Here is a 27,822-nt window from a genome sequence, read left to right on the forward strand (position 1 = left end):
CCACCGTCCTCGGCTACCGCGGCGCGCCGCCGCCCTGGCCCGGACCCGGCCGCGAGAGCCGGGGGAGGTGCTGCTGGCGGCCCCGCCCTCTTCCGCCCTCGGCTACGCAACTTCCTGGGGGCGTCACCCACAACTGCGCATCCTCTGGTCGGCTCGGGCGCTGAGGCTGCCGGGGGACGCTCTGGCCTGGCCCGGGTGTGAGTAACAGTTTTCGCCACCAATGAGCGAGCGCAGTGCGCGGAAGACCCGCCTACGGCGGGGGGATTGTTGTGGTGACGTCAGGGGTGGGGGACGCGGGCGCCCCATTGGCTCAGGTTGGGCCGAGCGCCTGGCGCGGAACGGGTGGGGAGCGGCCCCGGTCCGGGCGGGCCATGGCCAGCACCGGCAGCCCCCTGGTGAGTCCGGGCGCGGGGAGCGGCCCGCGGGCCAGGCGGGCCATGGCCAACACCGGCAGCCCCCTGGTGAGTCTGCCCGGGGCCGCGGCCCTCGGGATGCTGGGGGAATAAGTAGGCCCGGGCGTAAGGGCCGGCCCGTGAGAGGTGGCCGCCCGTGCCCAGCGCTCTGGCGGCGGCGGGGTCGCGGTGGGCTTTCGCGAACGGCCCCGCCTCCTGCGCCCGCTGGAACAGGGCGGGTGAGCGGGCGCTACCGCTCGTGGGGCCACTCTTCTCTCTGCTGCTCGCGGTCCTTCTTCCGCCCCCCGGTCCTGGGTCGCCGCGGGTCTCGCGGGGGGGCTCCGTTCTTCCCCGAGCGTGGCCCGTTCGCGGGAGGAGGTGAGGCTGATGGTGAAGGGGCCGCACCGCGGCCTCTCGCGGACCTCCGTTTTCGGTTCCGGTACGGGGCGTTGGCGTGGCTATGCCGGGCCGTCTCCCGACGGGAGGACAGGCGTTGTTGCCTTGTGAGAGCTACCTGTCGCTCTGTAATCGATTTCTTTTCTAGTAGGAACAAACGCGTGAGGAACATCGCAAGGGTCACAGTAGGACGCCGGTTCAAACGCAGTTGTTTACATTAGTCTGACAGCGTAAACTCGGTTTGTGTGCAGTGACATATCTAGAAGATGGAGTTGTAGCTGGTATACAGACGTAGTGATGGTAAATCTTCTTTTGTGTTTTAAGTTATACAGTTAATTTAGTGTAGACATTCCCTCATGAAAAGAAAAATAATTGCGAGCTTTCACTTGTGTTGGCAAAACTACCTGGCAGTGATATGTCCCTTATCCTCGTGTGCATGCTGCTGTGCTTTTGGGTCTTGTGTTCTGTCAGTTGCAAGTCGCCAAGCTTCATTCTGCAGCACTTAAAACCTTTTCATCAATTGGAATTGGTTAAGGTGGGTTTTCTGTGGAGAATAGCACAGTAGTGTTGATTCTTTACATGCTGTTTCAGTGTGCTCACTTCATACTCAGTGATTTTTTTCATCAGGGTGTTACCCAAAATCATATTTATTCACTGACGATGAGAAGTACTGTGTGACTAGCTCTACAGAGCACATAAATGCTACATCAAGGATTATGAGATAAACCAATTTTTTATTATCTTTTTTGAGTTCTTTTTCTCAAAAATACTTGCATTTCTGTTCCTTTTCTATATACACTTTAGGTCCTTGCCCATAAGAAAAACATGCAGAGAGGGGAAAAATTAAGAACGCAACTGATGATTATTTAGGTAAAAATTAGGATATTTTGTCAGGATAATTCTTTTTAATTCCTTCTCTTCCATTCTATTTAATATTTTCCTGGTCAGGTGAGTGTACTGACAGGCAGTACTAGATACAGGTAGCCCAATTCAGCTAACCTTTTTGTAATTCAGATGTTTTCAAATATGGGAAATCCAGTATTTCTGAGACTGAACAGGTTACTGTTAATGTTTATGTGATGGCATTAATGACATAATGAATTCTGTGATTACTGAATTGTAAATGCATAAGAGGGATTAGGGAGCACAGCTTTGAAAGGAATGTTCTAGCAATTCTCTGCCAATACAGTTTTCTGTATTTTTGTATGCATGGATAATTCCTAAAATGTTCCATTATTTTCTGAAGACGTGACATAAGGAGGGAGTTGTACTTCTAAGAAGGAAAGTATTTTAGTGCAGCTTTAGTTGCAGATTCCAGTGTGGTGTTAGTTATTTGCTGTTAATCTTATTGTGAGTATATTGGGTCTCAAACCAAGAAGTGCCTGTCCTCTCAAAATGAGGAGTCTGGAAGTATGGTAATTAACATCTCCATTTGTAGCAACATCTTCACTAGACTGTTCAGCTGCACTAGCAATTATTAGATTATACCAGTGTTTCTGACCTGATAAAGCCTATAGTGTATCATGGATCTGGCTGAACAAAATTGCTAGATTCTTTTTATTACCCCAGTGGAACTAATATGAACTACACTTTTCAAAGAACTGGGCTCACAGAGCTTACACAGAGTATGTTTTGCATCTATGTTAAGAATTAGATTACACTATGTTAAGAGTTCTGTTTGTAGTTATTTGTAGGTGTAAAACTTCCAGATACATATGTAGGGAAAACCCTTCAAACCTGTCTATTTAATGTTCTCTTCTCCTTGGTTTTCATCATAAAGCCATGACTATTCTTTATCATTCATGTATGGGCTTTTAACTGGGATAAGTTTTCAGTAAATGTTCTAGGCATCAAATCCCTTACCAAAGCAGGCTGCAGGAATAGAAAATAGTAGAAGACATGGATGTTGAAAAGGTGCTCAAAGGTGGAAAAATCAGAAGTTTTAAGAGGAGTAGTTTTATATGCATTCATATTTCTAACATTAAAAGTTCTTAGAGCTAGTGGAAAGGACATGATCCACAGAATAATCTGAGTATAATAGGGATGTTCTACTGAACAATGATTCTACCGTGTGGGTAGGCTTTATTTTTTTTTTTTTTTTAACAAATTTTTCTTTAGGTTATTGATCTATTACAGTGCCAGAACTAAAGTTTAATTTAGCTCTTGGAACTCTACAGATAGACTACTGTAGCTGGATGTTGTAAGATACCCTGCAGGCTCAGGCTCATTGCACTTTCCTAAAGCAGATCAGTTAGAAGGTGGCATTGCCAGAAATCTTGGAAAGGGATGCTGACTACTGAGGTACTTGCAGGAATTTTTGTACAGAAGGCATGAAACCAGGGGCACAATCACTTTGTTAGACTGAAAAATGTAGTCAAGTGGCAAAGTAATAAAAATAAATTTGGTCTGTGAGTATGTGAAATATTTTAGTAATACCTGTTTTTTAACAGTAAACTTGTATTTATATATATATATACATTTGTCAAGAAAAGCTGTATGGATTGATGTAGAACTAGCACATTTATGGCATTCATAAAATATGCAAGTGATCTTAATTTAGAAAAACACTATGTTTGAAAGATAAAATCCTTTTCCAAGTTCCTCATATTGGAGCTTTCCAAAGAATATGTATGATGCCAAGGAATTATTGTTTCTAGTATTTCAAATGGAAAAAACTTTCTCTTCAAGTGGCCAGGTTAGATTATGTATATATAATAAAGAAGGAAAAAAGGGGAAGAAGCAGATTTTCCTCCTTTCCCACTTCCCTTTCTGACATCTTACTTGCAGGTAAGCTTGTGGAAATTTACTGCAGTCTAAAGCACCTGAAAGGACTGGAAACAAAATGCACAAAGCTAGCTATTTGGTCTAGAACCTTATTTCTCACGCCATATGAATTCTACTCAAAATTGCTGTAGGAAATAAGTGGTTTGCTGTGTGAGTAAATATTGAACTTGAGAATTGATTTCTGCTTTAAAAGATAAGCTGTAAATACTTCACTTGCAAATATTTTATAATTCTTTATGGTGAAAAATTGAAAGGATTAACTTGCTTGGCACATTCTTCTGCAAAAATACTAAATTCAGTGTTTGGTTCTTTAGTAATCGTGCAGGAATTTACAGTTCTTGACTCTGCCATGAATCCTTTTTAGATACACTCCATCTATATACTGCCACCTTGGTGTGTCTGCTTCTCTGTTCTTCACCCCAAGCTGTTCTCTTTGCCTCCTGTAGCTGCTAGCATGGAACCTGGCATAGGAAGCACTTTTGTGTGGGGGCCTGAGCCCCCATCTATGCTGTGCAGCACCTGATTATCAGTGTGCCTTGTGAGGTAGCTGGTGGTGTGTCTTGGGATCTAGACTATTGCGATCACAGATGGCTTTTGTTTTCTTATGAGCCAGCCTAGATCTGTTTATGTGAAATTAATTCTCAGTGGTTTGTTTACATTATGGCTGTTTGGGCCATAGGCTGACTTTAGGTTCTTGGAGATTTTAGTGGTTTCCTGTTTCTGATTTGTTTTGAAATACTAGGCAGTGGAAGGAGGCCTTAAATAGTCTGTCTCTGAAGATGATTGGAACTTAATGCTTTGCTTAGCAGTAGAGGAGGTTAGAGGGTAACTGGCTGATATGCAGCTTCTTATACATCCTTTCATTAGTTTTAATCCCTGTCTGATTTTGGAATTAGAATCTTGGAAGTCAGTGGCAAGAAATACCACTGTATATAAGGTAGTCAAATTTAGAGAAGGGCATTTGCATAAACTAAAATTTTGGATCAGCATTACTTGGTACGTGAAAAATTAATTTCTCTAGAAGTGAAAACAGTCTTGTGGATAAAATACCTTTATTCCCTAAAGGTCCAAAAAATCAAAATGTAGAGGTGTTCTCTGTGCTTCCAAAGCATTGAGCCTCCTGGCTATATTTTTGCTAATATAATATGAAGCTGATATCCTCATTACTCATTTATGGATGAACTGTGTTATGGATTTACTGCACAAAGCAAGAAATGACAGTAGATGAACAGTACTTCTGTTTGCCGCTACTGCAGAGGTACCAGCCATTTTAGGTAAAATAGGGGAAAGCTTGAAGCTTTCAAGGTTTCTCCTTCTTTCATTTGTACAGTCTTTAATCTTGAAATGTATTACCAGGACATGATTTTTAAAGCTGTTTTATTGTCTTTTAAATTATGGTTATTTCTATCAATATATTTTGTTAAGAGATTTTTTGGTGGAAACAGTTTTATGCAGTACTTCAATGAATGCTTACCTTTCAGCATTAGAGAGATTTCAAATGAACACTGGGCATGAAGGTTGTTTTGGTGGGTTAGAGCCTAGACTTCTTTAATCAGTTAGCATAGCAGTCTGTCTGGACAAGAACAACAAAAACTCACTCCTTTTATGCAGCTAACTGCTTTTGAAATTTGCATGGTTAATTCATAAAAATGGTCTTTAAACAATAGTTTTTTCACATGGCAACTTCTGAGATCAAAAAACTTCACCATAGATAGATATATGACTTCCGATTCTCTTGCAAAATGAATTTCTGTTAAAATAGTTTTTATAATTGAACTATGATATTTGAATATGTTCATTTAAATGTAATAGTTGGTAACCATTTATGAACCTTGATCAAAGTATAGATTTTGACAAATTGTTTGCTTCAGACTGTTTTGCTGACTGTGAAAGTCAATTTCTTCAAGAGATGTGGTGTTAAAGGGGCAGTTTGTTGGCTTATGTGCTGAATTTTAAATTCTCTACAGTAATCTTTTGCATGTCATTTGATGATGAGGTTTGAAAGAGTGCTGATGCAGCTCTATGCAACATAAATGCAAACCACTGCTACATGAGATCACAAGATTAATGTTTGATGTTAATGCTTTTTAAATATCTACAAATAACTAATACATAGAGTGGGGTTTGTTTGCTGCAGTTTGAAGAAAATTACTTACTATTGTCTTCAAAGAACTCTACAGAAAAGTGTGTCTTGGTTTGTTTTTGGTTTTTTTTGGTTTTTTTGTTTGTTTGTTTGTTTTTTTTTTTTTTTTTGAGAGAAGTGTTTGCTCTTAGAAGTCATGTTGAACTTCTGTCAAGCTGAAAGTGTGAGCAGAGTACATGTCTTTAAATACCTCCCAATTACTGTGATGTTTTAATATGGCTGTATGTATTTTGGTGTCAAAGTTAACCTGTTAAGTGGGTGAACAGTTAACGAGCTGTGTAATGCATTCAAGTACTTCTGAGACTTGACTTACTGTGAGTTTTGTCCTGTTCATTACATGCTTGATTTTGTGTTACAGTAAAAAGACAGACTGATAGCATCTAGTGACCTTTTCTAATTAACATTTTTTTCTCTTTAGGCTAGTATTTTAATTACTTAAAGGCAATAATAATGTTGGCAGATAGCTGTACTGTTAAATTCTTGAGATTATCTGACAAACTTCTAAGCATATTCAAAGTGCATATAAAGAGAAACTGGCACACAATGGACTTTCATTAGTCAGTATATTGTTTCTCTCTATACAGATACATGTACAATTGGTTAATAGAAAGAGGATGCTGTTAGTCACTTAGCAGAAAGTCTGACAATCCATTTTTAGAGAGACATCCAGAGCATAAACTAGACATGAGCATATAAGGTCTGAGAACTGATGTTTACTGCAGTTTATGAAAGCACACTATCTATTATTGCTCTGGGTTTTCTTCACTGAGGGTACTTCACTCTGGTGCAGCAGCAGGATTTATGAAAGGAAAACTGGTGTTAAATATTGATAGGGATCACACAATAATCATTACACTTCCTGCAAACAGCTCCTGTATGGGATTGGTATTTATTGGTGCAAACTGTACTGTGCTCTCTGCACTGAAATGTGAGGCATTTGGTTGGATTTTGTTACTCTGAGTCAGTGGGTTTGTATCTTCAGTTTCTTGTACCTCAACTACACTGCTTTTGCCTGCTGACTCATTTTAGGTACTGTGAGGCATAGTTTGAGGACATATATTCAGGCCCATATAAGTATCTGACCTGATCAGTTGCTTTTTTCTTTTGGAATATGCTGGAGCTCTCAGGGTATGTTACATTGTAACCTTTGAACTGGACACTGTCACGACTAGGTATTGGGGAACATAGAGAAGGTTAACATTTTAATTGTGGGATATGAGGGAGGAGGAGGCCAGTGGAAAAGCTGTGTGTAATATCTGTTAATCATCCCTTTATCCCTTCTGATGCTCTTTTTCAGATATGAGATGTGTGTCACATGCAGTTGGTGCATTTTTGTCAACCCTCTGAAAACACCAGTGTGCCATGAAAAGAATGTATTACATATAATTGCTTAGCTTTTAGCTTTTTCACTTTAACACTCTAGGTTGTCAATGTTTAAATTTTAAGCAATACAAAATAAATTTCACTTACAGAACTTTCAGCTTACATGACAAGGTCAAAACAGTTTACAAAACAGCTCAGGCCAGACCTGTCTAACTTAAACAGCCTTTAGCAGAATCTTGGGTTGTGCCAATCTTCTAGCTTATAGTCTCATTAGCATTATTTATAATCAAAACAAATGTACCAGTTGAAGTTTAAAGGTCATGTTGCTTTATGTAAAAAATACTTTCTGTTACCAAGGTCTGCTTCCAAAAAAATTAGCTTTATACATAGTTAGATGGAAGAGGTTTTGTGATCATGTCTTAATGCAGCTTGAGATTCCGTAATAGTCAGCAGTCAGACTCTGTGTTATCAGACAGCTAAGAGGTCAGGATCCTGTTCATACTGATTTTCTTTGTAATAGATCTTGTTAGTAGAATTTCAGCAGTAGCAAAGATGTTCTCAGTCATCTTCATTGTTCAATATCCTGTCACTTAGTACAGAAGTGAAGGATATTGGAAGTTTTAGAAGCTCAGTCTCTAAATTTTTTGGGTTTTTTTGCTGCTGTCAGTGTTGATAGAATGGTCTCAGGAAAATACTCTTGCAGATTTTGTGGTGGGGAAACAGCTAGTGGAGATGCAGTTGTGGTTGTAGTTGCTTTAGAGAAATGTGATATGTGTTTGATGCATACAAATACATTAACAATTGCAGTGATAGTGCTGTTGTCAAAATGCTGAATTGCAAAGGGAAAAGGTATGAGTCCTTTTGGGCGGCGGGGAGGAAAGGAAAAATGTGATCCTATCTAGTGGGCTTTTTGCATTGATTCCAGTTTACTTAAAGTTTATTTCTACTGCTTGCAGACAAGTGGGGAAGAGAACAGTATTAGTACTTACTTCATGTATAAATAGAAGGAATCCTGTTTCTGGTTATTTAATGAAAACTACTTCATGGAGATTTTGAAATGACTGTTAATCTATAATGCCACACATATTCAGCAGATTTGTTATTTTTTTCCTTGAAAGGTTTTCAAACTCAATTATGTTGCATTTAGAATGAAACTAATTCTATATGAAAGCAAATGAAAAGGAGAACTCTTAAGGGTTTGGGAAAGTAGTGTTGGAGACTAGTTCTTAAAGAGATAGAATTACTAGATCAGTGTTTATCAGTATGGTCCATGGTGATACATGACATGCAATAGGTCAGTCTGTTGTTACCATGTGAGGATCTGTGCTTTCACTGGCTGCCAGCTGAGAAATGTTGATAATTGCTAGAAGGAGAGCATCCTCAAGCTTCTGAGAATTGCAGATGCAGTTTAGAACATTTTAAATTTCAGTTACTGACTTCATATCGCACTAAAAGAAATGTCTGCATCTGACAGAAGAAAGATCTTAAGTCTGATTTTTACAAAAGAGTATGGTGTAGGGTTACATCAGATAAGCTGGCCTGTATTCTGTCTTAGGCATATGTGAAAACCTACATGAAGAGGCATATATGGTTTCTGCATACTTTTTTTTTTTGAGCCTTTCAAAATAAAACTGAGAAGGTAAATAATACAGGAAAAAGTACTAAAGAAGAATATATGGAGTCTGAAAGGAATTTGTAGGAATTACCTTTTTCAGTAGATGTTGAGGTGCAGACCTAGTTGCGTAGTTCTGTCATTTCTTAGGTAACTGATCCTTTTAAATTTATTGCATGTTCCTCTGTCCTCCTTGTTCCTAATCTTGACTTTCCTTTGAGAAAGTCAGGGGACTAATTGATGTTATACTCTGGCCGAAAATAACCTTCTTTTCTTACCAAGTCCATTACTCCTGTCTTTTCCCTCAGGATTTTTCTGTACTTGATATTCATTGTGACTTAGTTTCAGCTACTGTGTAACGGAAACACACTGCATCCAGCACCTTTCCCCCCCCTTTCTCACAGTGCTCTGATGCTTTTGTGGTGGATGTTTTTCTTGTTTGCTTTTTCAAGGTGATCTTGCTAGCTGTGGAATCTAATCAGACCCCCCACCCCTGCAATGCTACTGCTTTATTTTCCTGTAAAACCTCATTTATGACTGGAGACAGTTCATAATTTAGATTCCGATATTTAATCTGTGTGTATGTGTGTTTTATTTACTGTATTTCATTTAATGGGATGGTTTTTATACTGTCATCGCTTCAGTTGCTGAGCACTCATGCTTGTGTCAGTCTTGCTGCAGTCTTGATGGGAAAGGGTACAATCTGTTTTTAATTCTAGCTAGTGTGTATCTTTAGACACACTGCTGTGTGAGTAGCTGTCTGAAGGAGAGGTGATTCATCTGGGATATGAAAATTCTGGGGACAGTAGTTACTCTGCAGAAGGTGTCAGCTAAAATATATGTATATAAGGCATAAAAAGAACTGTGACCTACAGCACATACACTTTAATGTGTATATGCATAATAATAGTATCAGTTTTAGCAGTAAATAAAGGCAGCTTTTCTCTACTGCACAGAGCACAGCCAAGTGAGGAATCGCTTATTTGGGAGCTAGGTTCCTTAAGACCATGTGCATGAGTGAGTGCCAGTCCAATACCGTTCCAAGGTGATTTCTGACAAAAATGCAGAAAACTGTTTAAAATTGAAATTCATGAGGTAAAAATATTCTTTTTGTGAGAAGTAATTTTTAATTTGGTAACATGATGTATGTTACAGACTCTCTGACATGGTTGTACAATACATGTGTTTTGAGATTAGGTGATTTTCATTAAGTCATAGTTTCGTTCTGCTGGATGTATGTTAGACTACTGAGATTTAAAAAATGGTGTTAACTTTCTTAAATATTTTAAATATTTCCTCTGTTTACATACTTTTTTTTTTTTTTTTTTTTTTTTTTTTTTTTTTTTTTTTTTTTTGTCAGCAGTAGTTTAGCAGAGCTCTCCTATTTGTTTATGTTTTCTGGCCAGTTTCAAGTAAAACATCAGAAGCAGTCCCTGACAGACTAATTGTGGTGTATTACCAAAAGGGGCAGAAAGCAACCTCACAAGGTTCCTTGAGCTTACTTATGGAAAATTGATAAAAGGGTACCAAATGACAATTTGCTTTGTATATTACATTAGTTAGTTTTAGGAGTGTGTCTTCTTGTATTTGCTGTTTTCTGGGCTATGTCTGTTCTTTTTGTTTTGCACTTGGGTTGTCTTTATGTGGCCATATGTACAATTTAAGTAGTGCAATCTCCCTTGTTTTAAAAGGTCATGAACCAGAGCATTCTTCAAAAAAGTTTTAGGTGTTGCTGATTATTAAACCCTCCACCTGATCTGCCTTTTTATGGTATGTCCTTCCCCAATGTGTACTAAAGAGGAATACTACCAGAGAAAGTGAAATTCTGAGTAAAAAATTAAGAATGTGTCCTTCGTCTCCATTAAAGTTTTCATGTGTTCATTTAGAGTTCATTGTAACTTGGATCTCTGAACTAATGGTACTGGTACATAAAATGTTTATTGTATGACTAGAAATTTAAGGTCATGTTATTCATAGGAGAAGATGCCATGAAATTTGATAACTTTGTGTTAGGAGCATTTTTTTGAGTTTAAAAAAAGCATTCTTGAATTAAAATGTTCAGACGTTTGACCTATGGCTATATGACAGCATGACCTAAAAAGAGTTATTTAGCAAATTGTTGCCATTTCCAACATAAATACTAAAGAGATTTTTTTTTTTTATGATAACCCTTTCAAAGAAGAATTTTTATGATCCTGGTATGGAAATAAAGTACAGTTGTGCATGGTAGTTATGTCAGGTATGGGAATAATAGTTTAATTTTCTCTTTTCAGTATGATGCTGTTCCAATCCAGTCAAGCGTGGTCTTATGCTCCTGTTCATCCCCTTCAATGGTGAGGAACCAAGCAGATTCCAGCACTCCTGTCATTTCCGCTTGTGGCAGCAGACAGGGATCTAACATGGAGGGCACAGCACCTGAATCAAGATCTAATTCAAACTCCTTGCAGCAGCATACAGGACAGCAGCCTCCGCAGCCTCGAAAGAAACGACCTGATGACTTCAAATTTGGGAAAATTCTTGGTGAAGGATCTTTTTCAACGGTAACTTTACTTTTCATAAGAAGTGACATATCTTAGATAAACTTGAAAATTTTTTGTTAGATTGATGGGATTGAAATGTGGAGAGAATAGCTTGAAGAGTAAATGAATAGGATATAGTAGGTTTAAGCTTAACTATTAAAATTGTCACCCTAAATATGGGTAGTGATTTTTTTTTTAAGCTCCTCTTAAATTGATCAAAAGTCCTGTTGTATCCTAATGACTTGATGCTTGGATGTTTAATCAACATTGCTTTCTAATGTAAGTGTGATAGCCATAGTAGGTTATGTAAAAAGTTTGATTTAAAGGATTGGAACTGGTCTAGGAGCTTGTGGTAAAAACTATGTGATGTCCTGTCTATGGCAGGAGGTACTGCCAGATGCTTTCAAAAGAAAGAGCACCGATACTTCTCCAGTATTCTTACTCAGCCCCTGGTCCTTGAGGATTTAGTGAGTCACAGTCAGTATGTTTGTGTTCAGTAGCCTTAAATGGTTTGTTTCTCACATCCACAGCATTGCACAAAAATGAATTACTTAAGTGTTACCTTAATGAATCCATGAAGCATTTAATACTTTCATTTGATGGTTTGGTACGTTCCCAGTTGTAAGACAATAATACTTCTGTATCTTTTTCATATGCTTGTTGTATACAATTTTTGGTTGTAGGTCTCTAAAGGTTGGGGTTTTCTGGTTCTTCCAGTACAGCCTACTGCAGTGTTTAGGATGCAGGCCTCTAGTACTCGTCAAGAGTAATTTGTGCTCAGAGACGTAGTTTGCATAATTTGCAGGTTTCCCTAAAGCATCCAAGAGAATTGTAGTGGTTTGGGTATACCAGGACACTTTGCTTCAGTAGTACACTTTTCATTTCTGCTTTTGGTCTCTGAAAGTTAATGCCGTGTTCCATGTAGGTAGAGAAATTCATAGGGCTTAGCCCAGACTCTGAATAAACTTTGTCCAGCACCCTGCTACCTGTCTTCCTGGATGGGAGCACAACCTTCTGATGAATTAACTTCAGAGTATTTGTTCTGTGTGGCATGTATCTTTGTCGTCATCAAAACGTCTTGTTAAAAAGCATATAATTTGTTCATATTAAATACGGTTGTAGACTCAGAGATCTGACTGTACCCCCCAAGATCCTCACCAATATTCTAACTAAAAAGTATTTATCTCAAAAAAATAGGTGCCCTCATATTACCATATATCCAATGACAGCTCCAGATGAAAAAAATATTTTCTTCAAGGTCATGATGAATATATTCCATTTTCTTGGACTTCCGTGAAGCTACCACAAGCTCTTACCTAATGCCAGGGCTGCATTTTAAATTCAACAGAGATACACATGATGTGGCTTCAGAGTTTTTCTTCAGAGCACTCTCCAATTGTGTGGGATCTTCTTCTGCAGCTGCAATTTCTTGGACCCATGCCTGATATAAACAAACACACAAATACAGGGCCTTCTACTTGTTGTTCTGCTCTTTTAAACTAATGAGAATCTACTTGCTTTGTAGACAGCTTCAGGCTTCTTTCAGAATAATATCTGTTATTGGTGCAAAAATTGTAATTCTCATGATTGAGGGAGCATGTTGTGTAGCTCACCCCCTTCAATATGGTGGGTACATATATATTCCACCTTGGTTTTGTCTCCACCTATAAATGAGGCATTAAAAACAGGATCTCTAAGGAAGTATCACTGTCTGACCAAAACCAGTTCTTAAATGCAGATTTAATCTCTAGCAGCCTGAAGTATTTGTTTAAGTTTAGAGTGGGGCTTGGTCATGATGTATGTCAGGTATGTTGGCAGTTATTTGTAGCTTTGTAGCCTCTGAAGGTTCTCTGCTTTACCTATCTCCCCTTCCTCTTCCCTTCCTTTGATTTCGGATGTTTAACTACATTTCTGAATTTACAATTTACACATTTACAAGTTCTGTGAATGCTTTTGTTTTTCTGTTAGTTTTATGGCTTTTTTTTTTTTAAGCTATCCAGTTAATGTCTAATTTCTTTCTGTAGAATTTACATTCCTTATTGATATTACTTCTTCCCATAGGGTGGATAAGATTCAGGCCCCTGATAACAGAGACATTGTATTAATATGTACCTCTGAGGGGTTTGTTGGTTGGTTGGTTTTTGTGCATATCTACTGTGGCTTTCTGGATTATTAGTTAAGAGGAAATTAAGACGTATGCTCAGATTTGATTGGTGAGGAAGGAGCTTGAAGGGTATAAATTACTCCTGCTATCAGGTAAGCGCTCAGTGTACCTAGAACACAGCTGTTCAATATCAGTGTGTGTGGGTAATACCTGTGAAATACAATGGTAAAAAATTAGATACAGTGGAGGACTGGAAGAGAGTCAGTCTTTAGCTTAATTTGCCAAGATGTATTTTCATCTGTGTCAGCCAATCCTTTCTGCCATCTGAGTATGGTCTCTGTGTATATGGGGTTTTATTTAATAACTGTCTTTTAAACTGACCTGCATTCAGAAGCTTTCATGATAGATATGGTTGATGAAACCTAGTTACAAAAATTAGAAAAGTTAATAACATTCTCATTCAGCTGCACATCTTATCTAGTGTCACATGTGTACACAGAAGGATCTCAAAAATTCATTTTGCAGAGAGGCAGATGTTAACAGACTGGTTGTTTGTAACGTTTCTAATAGAAATTTTCATTGATCAAATACTGTAAATGTCAATGTGTTTTTAGGAGATGAAATTTTAAAGAAAGTTAAGGCTGCCTATTACTACTGAACTGAGGTCAATTTTCTAGTATTAAAGAGTGCAACTGCATGCACTTCTTCCATCTGAAGAAATGCCTTATTTAGATTTCCTAAATACCTAACATTTAGCATCAGGTGTGTGTAGTAACATTTTGGACTACTCTGTTATAACTGATTTTGCACGGGATTAGAAGCAAGCCTGGTGCAGTGATTAAAAAAAATAGTACGAAGTTGAGATTTTAGCAAGGTGTTGAAATGCATATAAACTTAAAATGAGAAAAACAAAGAACTGTACAATAACCTTGTAACTTACAAGGTTATTGGTTGAATTCATGCAAGAAGACTTTTCAGATTGACTCTAAAATTGCCTTTTATAGAGTTCTGTCTTAAAACTGAGCCTGTGTTCCTCCAAAAGCATTTCTCTTTAAAAATGTAAACCTGCTTGCCTGAAATTTCATCCCTTGCTTCTACTAATTGGAGGTCTTCTGTTCCTTTTATTTAAATATTTTTCTTAACAAACTGTAAATAGTTGAAAATTCTGTCTCACTTCTTACTTTGGCTCGTTCGGATAAAATTTGCCTTTCAATCTTTGCCATCTGTATTAAGGAAAGTACTATGACAATTATTTTTACAAGTATTCCTCAGTGTACTTGCTGCTTTTTATTTCCCCCTTTAAGAAAATTTGGCAGTTTACTTTGACTTAAGTTACAATCTTCAGAATTCTGGAAAAAAAAAAAAAATTGGTATTTACACTCTTGCATGTATAAGTCTTTTGGCAAAACAAGCATTGGTTGGCTGAACTGAGTTTCTGCAGAAGTCTTGCTGAAGCCAGCATAATATGAACACATGCTTAAATATTTTGCTGTGTTCCAAATACCTACTGGAAGGTCAATGTTAGTGCATGTCTTTAGTGGCCAGTTACAATATGCTTTCTTTCCTCTGGCAACAGGTTGTCTTGGCTCGAGAATTGGCAAGTTCTAGAGAATATGCCAGTAAGTATTGACTCCTTTAACATGAACTTTTTGAAAATGTAGTATCAATGTAGTCTAGTTACAAAACACCTGTTGAAGGAACAGAATTAGTGGTTTCATGTTAATTAAATGTAACCAAAAAACTCCAAAACAAGATGGGCTTAATTTACTTGAACCTCTTGCATTTTTACTCTCTTTTTTCATTAAGTTAAAATTCTAGAAAAACGTCATATCATAAAAGAAAACAAGGTACCATATGTGACACGAGAGAGAGATGTAATGTCCCGTCTGGATCACCCTTTTTTTGTGAAACTGTACTTCACCTTTCAGGATGATGAAAAGCTATGTATCCTTTGCATATTAAAACTTGCTGTAACACTATCTTAAATGTAATAACAATGCCCAGTTTTGATTCCTTGAAACATGGTCTAACGGAAATGATGGAAGTAACTTGAGGTATTCAAAATATCTTAATGTATGTGATGCAATTTTTGTAGTCATGCTTTTAACAGAAACTAAGCAGATAGAATTAGTAGGTCCTCTCAAAGAGAAGAGTAAGTGTCTTGTGGGACAGGGGGGAGCAATTAAACAAATTGTCCATGTGGTAAAGGTTGAAGGGTGACTTGTAACAATCCAAGTTTAAAAATAATTTTAAAATTCTAAATTGGGTTGGAGGGGGGAGGTGGGTTATATGAGAAATGTTTTATTCCTCAGAAATGTTTTATTCCTGATGTATATATATATTTGTGTGTATATCCATCTATCTATCTGTAGTAAAACACAGTAATTCCTGCATTTAAAATGGGGGTAGCCAGCTATATTTCCTACTAGTTTCATTTCTACAATTAGAGCTATTATTAAAATATTTTATGTAAAGATGAAAGTGCTTATAGAATAATGTGAATCATCTGTTTGAGCTGCTGTTTTTCCAGCTTTCTCTAGCAGTAATTGTGAAGTGCAGTTTCGTCCTGGAAGCTCATTGCTTGGCAGTTGGCTTTTTTTTTTTTTTTTTGTGAAGAAAATGTTAATTATATGAACTTCCTCTTAAACCTCCTGCTTGGAATTGGCTGTGCCAAGCATAAAGGTATAGATCAGTGTATTTCTGGGGTGAGTAAGTAGTTTTCTGGTTTTCACAAAAGCTGCTAATAGTGCTGGCAAGCCCTATATATCATACAGTATGAGCTCACGGGGCCTCTTCTGTAGTGTAAACACTTGCTCTGGTACTTTCTAGGTGATGGGACAATTTTTAACTTCTATCAGTTATTACTGTAAATAACTCTGAGGGCAATTTTGTATGCCATTTAAATTAATTATCCAGGTCACTCTCTGGGAAAACTATGACACTAACCCTTTATGTAGTTTTTGCTATGCTAAGTAATTTGGACCCATGTCCTAGGTTGTTGATATATTTTAGAAATTGCTTGGGCTTGCTACTTGTCAAGTTTCAAGTTAACCAACTTCTTCCCTGTTGTTAATGTATTTTTAGTAGTATTCTTCTCTTTGGAATAAGATTGTGGGAATTTTTGTTTTTGAGTGGCTTAGAGATAAACCTTAACTAAGTTACATTCAGATTTTGGACTTAGCTATGCCAAAAACGGAGAGCTGCTAAAGTATATACGCAAAATTGGCTCATTTGATGAGACCTGTACAAGGTTTTATACTGCTGAAATTGTATCAGCCCTGGAGTATTTGCATGGCAAAGGAATCATTCACAGGTAATACAAAGTTGAGACAGACATGCAGTTGATCATGTAAGCGGTGGGTGTTTTCCTAAAAATGTTCTTTGTGAAGCTAAAAGCAAAGTTGGATTTTGTGAAAAGCTAAAGAGCACAAATTGCATTTGATCAGCCCTAGCACAGTTAACATCAGTAGTTAAACATGGCAAAGTTGAGGAGGAGAGCCAATCACTGTTATACCAACTGCTGGAGCAGGAAAAAGTAAAGAAGCCTTCTGGCCTTGAATCAACATTACCAAAAGCTTGACTTTCAAGCTTCATCAGTTGACCTGAAAACCAGAAACTGACTTTTTGTTTAACTACTTTTTTTCCTGTGCTGTTATATAGCAAAAGTAACTAGAATTCTTTTTGTGTGGCTTAATGTGTACTATATAATCAAATAAAATTAATCTATATCAGTTTTCACTGAATGAACAATTTCCACAGAGCTGCACAGTAATTAGGTAAGTGGTGAAATTAACGAAGTTTTGAGTAGTACTTTTGAAGTTGTTCTTGATGTAAGATACTGTTTGGATAGTCATGTTTTGTCATTCATGTTTATTAAATAAAGTTTTAAGTGCTAGACATCTGAGCTGCAGAACTTCTTATTGGGTAAGAAATCTATTGTGTTTAGGTTACCAAGCAGTTGTCATGGGACACTAGATACTAGTTGGCAGACTGATTATAATTCTGATACCATTATTTCTTTCAGTTATTACAAAAACAGTTTTTCCTTTTAAATACAAGTTTTTGTGAAATAATTTGAATCTAAGGGGGATGGATGTGGAGCATACTGAAAGTGTAATATTTTCTACAGGGGCAGGGGGGAAGTTCAAGAACTCCCAATTTCACTTTGATTTTACAGTTCCTGTGTTTAGGCAGAGAGGATGCTTATTAAATTAATGTGGCATGATTTTCAGTGTTACTAAGCCTATATCGGAAACCTCATATTGGAGAAGAGTTGCTTTATACTTGTTTTTATATGAAGGACCCTACAAGAAGCTCAAAAGAAAACAGTAAAATTGTGCAATTGGAGAACTTAGTATGAAGTTTATGAGGACACAGCTCTAGCAATGCCTGAAAACTCTTGGGATTTTTTGCTGCCTGAAGAAATAGGACATGAGATAGAACCACTTTAACATGTCAGGTTACCCCAGAAAATTTATTACAGATCTCTCTTGATGTATTTAGATATCTAGCTATAGATCAATAATCCAGTATTAATGAAGGTATAGAATATATTATGTATATATGAAGTGTGTATAGAGTACAATATATCTACATACATATGTATCTTAAAAAAGCCCTACACAGAACTGTTAAAAGGGTCCATTCCATTCACGTACTTTCTACTTCTCTCGTAGGACAGGTACAAGAAAATCAATAGGATTTTTATGGCTTGTTGCTCTCTGTGGTAGATTCCAGACTTTAAACTGTACAACTCATACTTTTCCACAGTAGGGGGCTTTAATCTGAAGAAAATAGTGCTGCACAGTGATTGACAGAAACAGCTTTCAGTTTTTTCTGTTTTTTTCTTACTGGTCAAACAAAACACCTCCCATCCTCCTAGATTTCTTTATGAGCATTCAAAGATCCTGCTTAGGAGGGAAGTATGTAGGTTGTTTTTTGGATCAGCTAAGGAAACTTGATGCAAAGGCATATCGTATCAGTGTAACTGAATGCTCTTAAGTTTTTTCTAATGCACCACTTGACATCTAACTGTGTACTGCTATCTAGTGTGTTTGTGATACTGTGAAGTCTGATTTTATTCAGAATTGGAGGCTATGTCTGTGCAAATGATAGGCATGCATTTGAAATGCAAATTATGCATGGAGGTGATCTACTTAGTTGGGGCTGGCTTTGCCAGTGTTTGACTAACTGGGGTTTTGCATTGAGGAAACAGACGTAGAAAATCTTAATGCCATATCAATCTGTCAGATGTTATTTAAATTAAGGCTTTGGAGTGGAGGGGCCTGGGGTTTTGTGTGTGTGTGTGAGGTGGGGTTTTTGTTGGGATTTGTTTGGGGTTTTTGTTTGTTTTGTTTTTTTAAATTTTTGAACATGTGACATACACAGTAGCATAGTTTTGAGATGGTTATTTACATGATGTTTTAAAAAAGTTAACGATTTAACAAAATCTGTTAGTCTGCAGGTTGACAGCTACATGTTAGAGAAGTTGTTGTAACAATGTTTATAGAATGTATGCATCATTTATTATAGCATTATGTACCTAAGTCACTAGACAGTTTTTCAACTTTAATTTGTATGCTGTTTGAGTATAAAAATCTGTCTTTTCCAGGGACCTTAAGCCAGAGAACATCTTATTAAATGAAGATATGCACATTCAAATAACAGACTTTGGAACAGCAAAAGTATTATCTGCAGATAGCAGACAAGGTTTGCCATTATTCATTATGTGACACCAATAATTATAGCAAGTGATCCTTTGAAAATGTGTATGTGTTGTATTTATCAGATTGTAACCTTCCAATGTCATTACCTCACCTAAATCACTGAAAGATCTTGAAAGTTTTGACTGTCACTACTTAGATTATATCAGAGGAGGTAGTATTTGGTGTAGTGGAATACCAGCTAGATTACCAAATAGACTGGGAAGTTGAACTACTTGAGATTACTTAGTTTTCATTTACAAGACAAGAATACAAACAAATAAGTACCATGGCTCACCTGATACAGTAAATTTTAACTCTTGCCTACATGTTTAACTCCAGAGGCTGAAAGAATTGTGCAAATGTGAAGGTTGTAGAATTAATGTGTCTGCAGTTGTTACTAATAGCTTGTAAATAGATGCTGCAAACAATGCCTGAAAAAAGCACTAGGCTGAACTGAATTCAATTGACACTTTTTTCTTAACTGTAGCAAACTTGTGTTGGTAGATTTTATAACTAAGTACCTAAATGCCTATCTTCTTGAACCAAATAGGTGTCACTGAGATTGATTTGTTTCTTCCAAGCAGGTTTTGTGGATAGGTAGAGAAGTTAAATTCTCATAGGTTCTTTGCAGCATTATGTAACTTGCAGTGGAATGCTTTTTGGGTTTTGTTTTGGTTTTTTTTTTTTTAACTGGCTGGTGACAGGGGAGGAAGGGGAATATTGGCTTATGCATGTGTTTGCTTATTTCTTTCTATTTCCTTAACAGCACGGGCAAACTCATTTGTAGGGACAGCACAGTATGTTTCTCCAGAACTGCTGACAGAGAAATCTGCCTGTAAAAGGTGAGGGCTCTATATTCCAGAACTTTACTGACTCTGTCAGGAAACTGTCAAATGGGGAGGAGTGGATAAATCAAGCAAGCAACCTCAGTATTTTAAAGAAAGAAGATGCTCGAGTATTTTAAGAGAGTTTAAAAATTCTTTTCTTATTAAATATTGCTTCTTGTCTAAGAGCTGGTTTCCTCAGCTCATCTACTTTTTTGAGTTTTACTAACAGGATTAGGTGTTGTTGGAGAAGGAGGTGTGTAAGGTGAAGTTGGATTTCTCACTCATAAATAAATCAGAAAAATCTATTATCCAAGTAATATAATGATTTTAATTCTATTTTATATAAGATTGCTCAAACATGGTATTTCCTGCTGTAGGAAAAACAGAATATCACATGCTGTTCAGTTAAGGAGAGGGCTGCAGCTTTCTTTGACTTGTATTTAGATCAACTTGCAGTTATCTTTCCTAAACTGTATTTAAGATTTGCAACATTTTAAAGCTCATCTCTCTGCCTGGTATGAGTGATGCCCTTAAGAAATTTCTGGACTCATTAAAATTGCTTGTTGATGGTATCCTACTGAATGTGTATATCTATTCTACCGCAGTCATGGAAGAGTAAGCTAGTCACTGACAAATCACAGGTTAAAAGGATCATTTATGTGAATAGGTGTAGTAATTTGTGCTAGCATTTCTTGAAGTGATAAGAGATACTATCAGACTTTTCACATCTTCTTTTAGTGAAGAGCTTTTGACTGTTTTGGCTAATGGAAAGACTTAATTAGAATATCATCTCCTTTTAGAAGTTGCATAATGCTTCACCTGTTCAGAAAACTCTTAATTTGAGTAGTTTTAAGTCTTTGTTAGTATTTTAGTTTTCCCATGAGGATTTTGAAGCTTTAATCAAATCTGTGGGTAGCTTACCTCGAGGTAAAATAAGTTAAAAGTGTTCTTTCAGGCCAACACACTAAAGCTTTCCTTTACCCACCGCACTAGAACATAGCTTTCCCTCACCATTGTCGCCTGTCTGTTTGTGTCTTAAGAAAAGCTTTAAAGTGAAAAAGGCAAAAAAACCATATTGTAATATAGTCTCTTTTTTTTAATCAAATATTTAGTGGGAAGTATTTTAACGCTGAAGTGGCACATACTGAATTAAGCTGGATGCATCTTTGAATCACCATGTGGATAATCAGTATTCATTTCAAAGTCATTACTTACCCTATTATTTTGACTGAGAATTCACCTGTCTGCCACTTGTGCTTGGAGTCAGTTTTTGTGGGACTGTTACTCTACAGTTTTTTCTTTTGAGTTGTGATGCTAGCCTACTCTTCTGTCAAGGGCTGAAGTAAAAATATTGTAGAAGATAATACAAAGCAGGTTTGTCCACTGGCTTCATGCTATGTTTTAAGTAGCAGAAGGTTAAGAATTTTTCTTTTTAGATTTCATTTTAAAGATTTATTTTACAAAAAAGATTCTATGTTTTTTCCTCTTTGTTTTGAAGCTCTGACCTCTGGGCTCTGGGATGCATAATATATCAACTTGTAGCTGGATTGCCTCCATTTAGAGCTGGGTAAGAGATTTGAGCTAATTATCTACATGTGGATCATAAATATATTGCCTCTGATTGGATTTTTACCTTACTACCAGTTCTGAAGTATTACCATTATGCAGAGCTGGTATTAATGTCATTGCTTTTATTTGACCTTTTTGATGTCATTAAGTTGCTTAGACAGCTATAACTAGAGTTCCTGAGAGAGAGATTCCTTAAGCTATCCTAGAATTTCACATGTAATTTGTGCCATGATGGTAACTATATAACTGTATGAGAAGAGGTTTATAAGGCATATCCTCAACACTTTGTTGAGTCATTTGAGCTTTTGTTCTTATTGCTTAAGTATCTGGTCCTTACAGGATCATAGTACCCCTTCATCCTAGGAAGATTTATGGGAATGTAACTTACCATGCAGATTTTTTGTTTAATATTTGTCTGGTTTATTCAGGTTAAGGTGAAAGAACCATGGAGAGCTAGTAACAAGAGTTAATATTTTTCTCTTCTGCAGAAATGAATATCTTATATTCCAGAAGATAATAAAGTTGGAATATGACTTCCCAGAAAAATTTTTTCCCAAGGCAAAAGACCTTGTGGAAAAGCTATTGGTAAATATTTGTGCTTTTCTTATTGAATGTAGTATGCTTATCTTGGTTTGTTTTTTTTTTTTTTTTTTAAATAACTGACCAAGTACCTAAATGCCTAACTTCTTGAACCAAAAGGTATCACTGAAATTGATTTGTCATTAAATGCTTTGATGACATTGGAAAACATTCAGCTTATGTAGTTCTCTTTTCTGTAAGTTTCTATGCACTCTTGTAAATCTTATAATATGAACATCCGTGAGCATTATTGACTGTGTAGGGTACTGTCTTGTAAATCAACCTCTGTTATTAAACATCACTTTATTTATTTTTTTAAATCTGAATTCTAACAAGAATTGTTAGAAGGACAAGGAATGTCTTTCTGTGAAATGGAAGCAAACAATTTTAGATACTGTGCATTACAAAGAGAAATTAAGATGCAAATACTTAGGCTTACATAGTTCTCAGATTAATTGGTTTTGAGTTGTATAAGGGATCATTTAGTTGAAAACAGCGTCCTGTACATCACAGGCAGATATATTCATTACAATATAAATCCAGTTGCCTTGCATTTTAGCATGTACTTAGCATGTCTCAGTAGTATCAGCCTAACAATTACTGTGCCTGTGAAGGTTTGACAAGTAGGAAAAAAAAGTAATTCTGTTCCATCAGTGAGATTATAGTCACGACACTCAAGTGAACATGCAGAGAACATTTTAGGTGTTATAAGATTTTTAAAGTTCAATAATCTATCATATTAGCAGGGGATGGGGAGGAAACACTAACCTTTGTGGATGATGATAAATACAACTTAAAGCTTTCCTGGGTCCAAGACCAGTTCTATGGCCAAGCCAGCATCTCCTGAATGGTGAACCTGGTTGTATCCTGAGAGTTGTGTCATTTTAAGGTGCTTGAGAGGCTGATGTTTAACACACTGTAGTTTCCACAGCTTCTTGCATCACTAGAATGTGATGGTGGACTAAATTTAAATGAGGTGTGCTTCATCAGGCCTTCTTGGTATGTTTGTTTCAGTCTTTATGAAGAAGCAAAGCCAAAAAATTGTGTCGACTTAAATAAGTGCTCCTGTCCTTAGATCTGTGAGCTGATCAAATACAAAATGTTGCTGACAAGACATACTGACAAATAACATCTTGTATTATAAACAACCTCCTTATATTATAGATACGTATGCTTAGGGCAGGGGGACAAACTGGTTTTATGTTTTCACATGGTGCTTTGCAAATGTGAATAATGCTTGCCCTTTGTCATTATTTTATGCAGCTTAACTTAATTTTAATTTGCTTAGGTTCTAGATGCTACCAACCGATTAGGTTGTGAAGAAATGGGAGGATATGGGCCTCTTAAGGCTCACCCCTTCTTCGAATCCATTGTGTGGGAGAACCTACATCTTCAGACACCCCCTAAACTTACAGCGTATTTACCTGCTATGTCAGAGGATGATGAAGACTGTTATGGAAATGTATGTTTGTCTACTGCTGTATTCAGCTCTGACGCTGCCTGAGACTTCCATTATAGTATAAATATTGAATATTAATATAAATACTAATATAAATATTTTTACTGAAACTATGGATTAGTTATATTTTAATGAAGATTTTAATTATTAAGAATGTAATAAATATTGCTGGTTAAATTTTTACTTAAATCAGCAGTTGTTTTCTGATAAAGTGATTATTTTGAAAAAACAAGACTGGCTTGCTTTTGATCAATCATACTTTTTTGCACAAATGCCTGCTGATCTATAGGGAATAGGCTGGGGTTTGTCCCAAAAGCAAAATAAACTAAAGCACGTTTAAATTAAAAGCCACAGTTTAGTGCAAAATAAGCCTTTTAATAAAAGATATTTAATTACTTCATTTTGTTTCCTCCTTTAGTATGACAGTCTCCTGAGTCAGTTCGGTTGCATGCAAGTTTCTAGTTCTGCCTCTTCCCATTCACTGTCTGCTGCAGAGACAAGTACACCACAGACATCAGGAGGAAATATTGAACAGTATATTCATGATCTTGACAACAATTCCTTTGAGCTGGATTTACAGTTTTCTGAAGACGAAAAGAGGTTACTTCTGGCAAAACAAGCTGGTGGAAATCCTTGGTAGGATCTTTGAATGTAGCTAAATAACTTGCACAGCAATAAAGAATCCTGGAAAATAAGTGCTTTTGATTCGAATTAATATTTGTCAATCTTAGTATTTTCAAGTAAACAATTAGCAACTAGATTTTTCTTGGCTTCTATTTCTAAAGCAATAGCAGCAAAACCCTAATATTATATTTCTAAAATTTACAAGGTCTAGAAGATGATGTGGAATATGTTTATAAGATAGGCAGAATGATGCTATCCAGTGCTGCGGAGTCTTCGCTCTACAGTCCTAGAACTAGAAAAGGTTCCTCCTTTTTTAAAGATGCCATAAGTTGTTGGAGTTTTTTGCATGATAATATTCTGTGGATATCTAACCAAAATACCTCCAGACTATGTGACAGCATTTCTTTTCACTCTTTAGAGAAGTCTCTCATGTGTGAATTTTTGTCATTGTTTGTGTTTCTTGGGGGTGGAAGGGGGGTGCTAAGGGGTTTTTTTTTGGGGGGGGGGGTTGGGTTTTTTGGTTGTGGGGTTTTTTTTTGTGTGTGTGGGTTTTTTTTGTTGCTGGTTGGTTTGTTTGGGGTTTATTTTTATATTGTTTATTTTTTGTTCCTGTTTTGTTAATTTTTTGTTTTGGTTTTTTGTTTTGGTTTGGGTTCTTCTGTTTGGTTTTGGTTTTGTTTGGTTGGTTTTTTTACCCTCTGTCAAATTTTAGAAAAAAACTCACTGGTCTGGGCTAAGGAAGAGTCCAAAACTCACATACTAAAGTTGTTCAGGACTCTCGTGGAAAAGGACATGCTAGGGAGTGACATGAAAAACTGCTTGATCATTATAGCTGTTTCTGTGAAAGAATTATTTCTGGAGTAATAGTTATTTTTCTTTTTCTAAGGCATCAGTTTGTAGAAAATAACTTAATCCTAAAAATGGGTCCAGTGGACAAAAGAAAGGTAAGGGCTTTTCTTAATTTCCTGTAACAAGATCGAGCTGTCAAATTTTTGTACAACTGCAGCATAGATAAGCAGTCTATTTTAAAGCTTCCTTGCTTAAACAATTTGTCACCTATAAACAAGTTATTTTTAAAAATTAAGTGTTTTCTTGTGAGTAGATTGGATTTTTTTTTTTGATTTAGTGATGTGCTCTTGATTTCTTGGAAAAGCCTAAATTGATCTGCTTTTGATGCTTTCATTTTGAGATTGTAGCAAATGAGTATTTGCTTGTTCTCCTCCTCCCAGTCTGATATAATCTAATAAACACTCTTTCTTGATGCATGTCTTAATGTGGCTTGAACCAAAAACACCAAAAAAAGTTACCAACGTTGTTCTCAACTGTGCTTTTTTTCCTGGAGCTTTGTGCCTTTATCCTGAAAGAGGCAGAGGTGGTGTTTGAACAGCTTTAAGTGTTAATTTCAGCAGTTTACAGATAAGCAAGGATAGTCTGCATCAGCTTTAGCAGAAGGAAGGTTCTCTTTCATCTAAGTTACTACCTGCTTCTTTGTAGTCTTTTCTACAAAATCATGACTATTGACTTCTTTAAGAAATAGATTCTGCTTCACTCTGTGCTGCTAGGTGTTTCAGATTTTGCTAGAACTTGAAGTTACTTTCCTAAAATAGTACTTCTGTTTCGCCACGTAGTAGAATAATGCACTGCAACACCCTAAAAAAGGAGAGAGGTCAAATAGGTAAAGTAAAATTAAAGACACCCCCTCTCCCACCAAAACTCAAATATACCATCCTAGCAATGAGCTGGTTTTATCCTGCCTCTGTTGTTCAGTTCAGAGATGTGTAAATTTAAATTTTTAATTCCCTCATGGTTTGTTTGTGTTTTTTGGTTTGGTTTGGTTGGTTTGTTTGTGTTGTTTTTTTCTTTTTTTTTTTTTTTTTTTTTTTTTTTGTCGTGGTTGTTTTTTGTTTTTTTCTTTTGTGGGTTTGTTTTTGGGTTTTTTGTTTGTTTGTTTGTTTTGGTTTTTTTTTTGTTTTGTTTTTTTTGCATTGCTGCTTCTACTTTTCTTGTTAGGGATTGTTTGCACGTCGGCGCCAATTGCTGCTTACAGAAGGGCCTCACCTGTATTATGTGGATCCTGTCAACAAAGTTCTAAAAGGAGAAATTCCATGGTCTTTAGAGTTGCGTCCAGAAGCCAAGAATTTTAAGACATTTTTTGTTCACACGGTAAGTTTATTTTCTGAATTTTCTTTGTAAATTGGCTTGGGCAATTTCTGTAAGTTATCAAAAAGATTTTTTCTGGAGAAAGTATAATTGCTTAGATACAAAATTTCATAGTCCTAATTTAAAGCAAAACTAAACAAAAACCAGAACAAAGTCAACCAACAAAAACATAAAATCCACACCCGCAAACAAAATTGAATAATAATAAAACAAAAATCACACAAAATGTCGCTCTGACATACACATTTATCACAAAAATGCAACTGTATTTTTATTATTAGTGTTTAAATAAACCATAAGTGGATTTTGGGCTTTGAAGGATGTTCTTAAGGACTTAACATTTAGCCCTCCTTGTATGTAGTGAATCATGAGAGGTGTATAATATTGTCAGTTGACTGCTTAAAAATATTCAGGTGCCAGATGTATGGGTAATCAGTAATATATAATGTCATATAGCTGTAATTGAATTTAACTTTAGGAAAGTCAATGAGCTAATTCTGAATAGTTATTTTATTGGTAGGTGCAGAATTACTACTGCTTTTTGGTTAAACAATGTTTGGAATAATCATTAAAATGTTGTTCACTTATAGCCAAACAGGACATATTACCTGATGGACCCAAGTGGGAATGCTCATAAATGGTGCAAAAAGATACATGAAGTTTGGCGGCACAGATACCACCAGAATGCTGCAAAATAGTAAAGCTCATCCAAAATTTCCCAGTTTCCCTACTTGCTGCTAGAACTCCGTGTGCAGCCGATCAGAGGAATCTTTTCAACCCACCTATTACCATCTCAAGGGGAAGCATACGTCTGAAATGTTCTTGGGGTTTTTTTTTTTGATGTTTTTTTTGCTTTTGTTTTTGGTTTTCTTCTTTGTTTGGTTTTTTTTTTTTTTGTTTGTTTGTTTTTCGGGGTTTTTTTGGTTGTTTTGTTCATTTGTGTGGTTTTTTGGGTTTTGTTTTTTTTTGGGGGGGGTTGGTTTTTTGGGGGGGGGGTTAAGAAGAAAAGAAAGGAAGAAAAGCAAAAACCTAATGGAATTCAGGGTTGCTTTGCTCGCTCTTTGTGCTTCTGTTGAGGCTTCCATATGCATATCATTGCTGTGAAGATCTTGCTTTTGTGCACTTCAGTTCTGTTTCTGCTGCAGACTAGTGGATAGACCTTGCATTACCAGCTTCAGTTAAGATGACTTAAAAGCAATCCACACGCACACATGCCGAATCATGGACCAGCCTTGCATTTTATGGGGCTGGAGTTTTCTGTGACTCTCAGATTATCATTAAACTGTGTTTCATCAGGGAGCTTTTATATGCCTCTCCTAAGTACCACCTCTTTGTTTTCTCTTCCTTTCCTCACAGTCCCCCAGCTTATTGGCATATGGCATTTATAGCCAGGCTGGTTGCACCCTTGTGTAATTCCTAACACAGTTCTGGTTGCAGGGTTTGTGTGGTACTGTAGTAATTATGTGAATGAATCAGATGTATTTGTCTGGCAGACAGGCTCCAATGGTAAAGGTTTTGAGAGAGTAAAATGCTGAACATAGCACTGAAATTTCCAAAATTGAAATGTTGGCTTCTGAAGCATTTTAAACATGAAGTTTAAATTTTAATATAAGTAATATGTGTGTT

General features: G+C 36.7%; 1 protein-coding gene across 16 annotated transcripts; it reads left to right on the forward strand.

Annotated features, from left to right (window-relative positions):
- Positions 1–2: 2 nt before the first annotated feature.
- PDPK1 (3-phosphoinositide dependent protein kinase 1) lies at positions 3–26,913 on the forward strand. Of its 16 annotated transcripts, none has more exons than XM_053957289.1 (15): positions 107–197; positions 937–1,088; positions 10,924–11,190; positions 14,850–14,892; positions 15,080–15,217; positions 16,442–16,586; positions 18,885–18,982; positions 19,745–19,820; positions 21,304–21,372; positions 21,863–21,959; positions 23,242–23,415; positions 23,831–24,048; positions 24,923–24,980; positions 26,047–26,199; positions 26,787–26,913. In XM_053957289.1, the coding sequence occupies exons 2-15, from the start codon at positions 1,086–1,088 to the stop codon at positions 26,892–26,894; spliced, it is 1,647 nt and encodes a 548-aa protein (XP_053813264.1). In that variant the 5' UTR covers positions 107–197; positions 937–1,085; the 3' UTR covers positions 26,895–26,913. The 16 variants fall into 16 exon arrangements, with proteins under 16 accessions (XP_053813276.1, XP_053813264.1, XP_053813274.1 ...); XM_053957299.1 differs by lacking the exon at positions 937–1,088 and having other exon boundaries at positions 108–197; positions 10,924–10,983; positions 11,101–11,190; XM_053957291.1 differs by having other exon boundaries at positions 136–197; positions 940–1,088.
- Positions 26,914–27,822: the final 909 nt, after the last annotated feature.

Source organism: Vidua chalybeata, chromosome 16 (genome assembly GCF_026979565.1).
Source record: "Vidua chalybeata isolate OUT-0048 chromosome 16, bVidCha1 merged haplotype, whole genome shotgun sequence".
Taxonomy (NCBI): domain Eukaryota; kingdom Metazoa; phylum Chordata; class Aves; order Passeriformes; family Viduidae; genus Vidua; species Vidua chalybeata.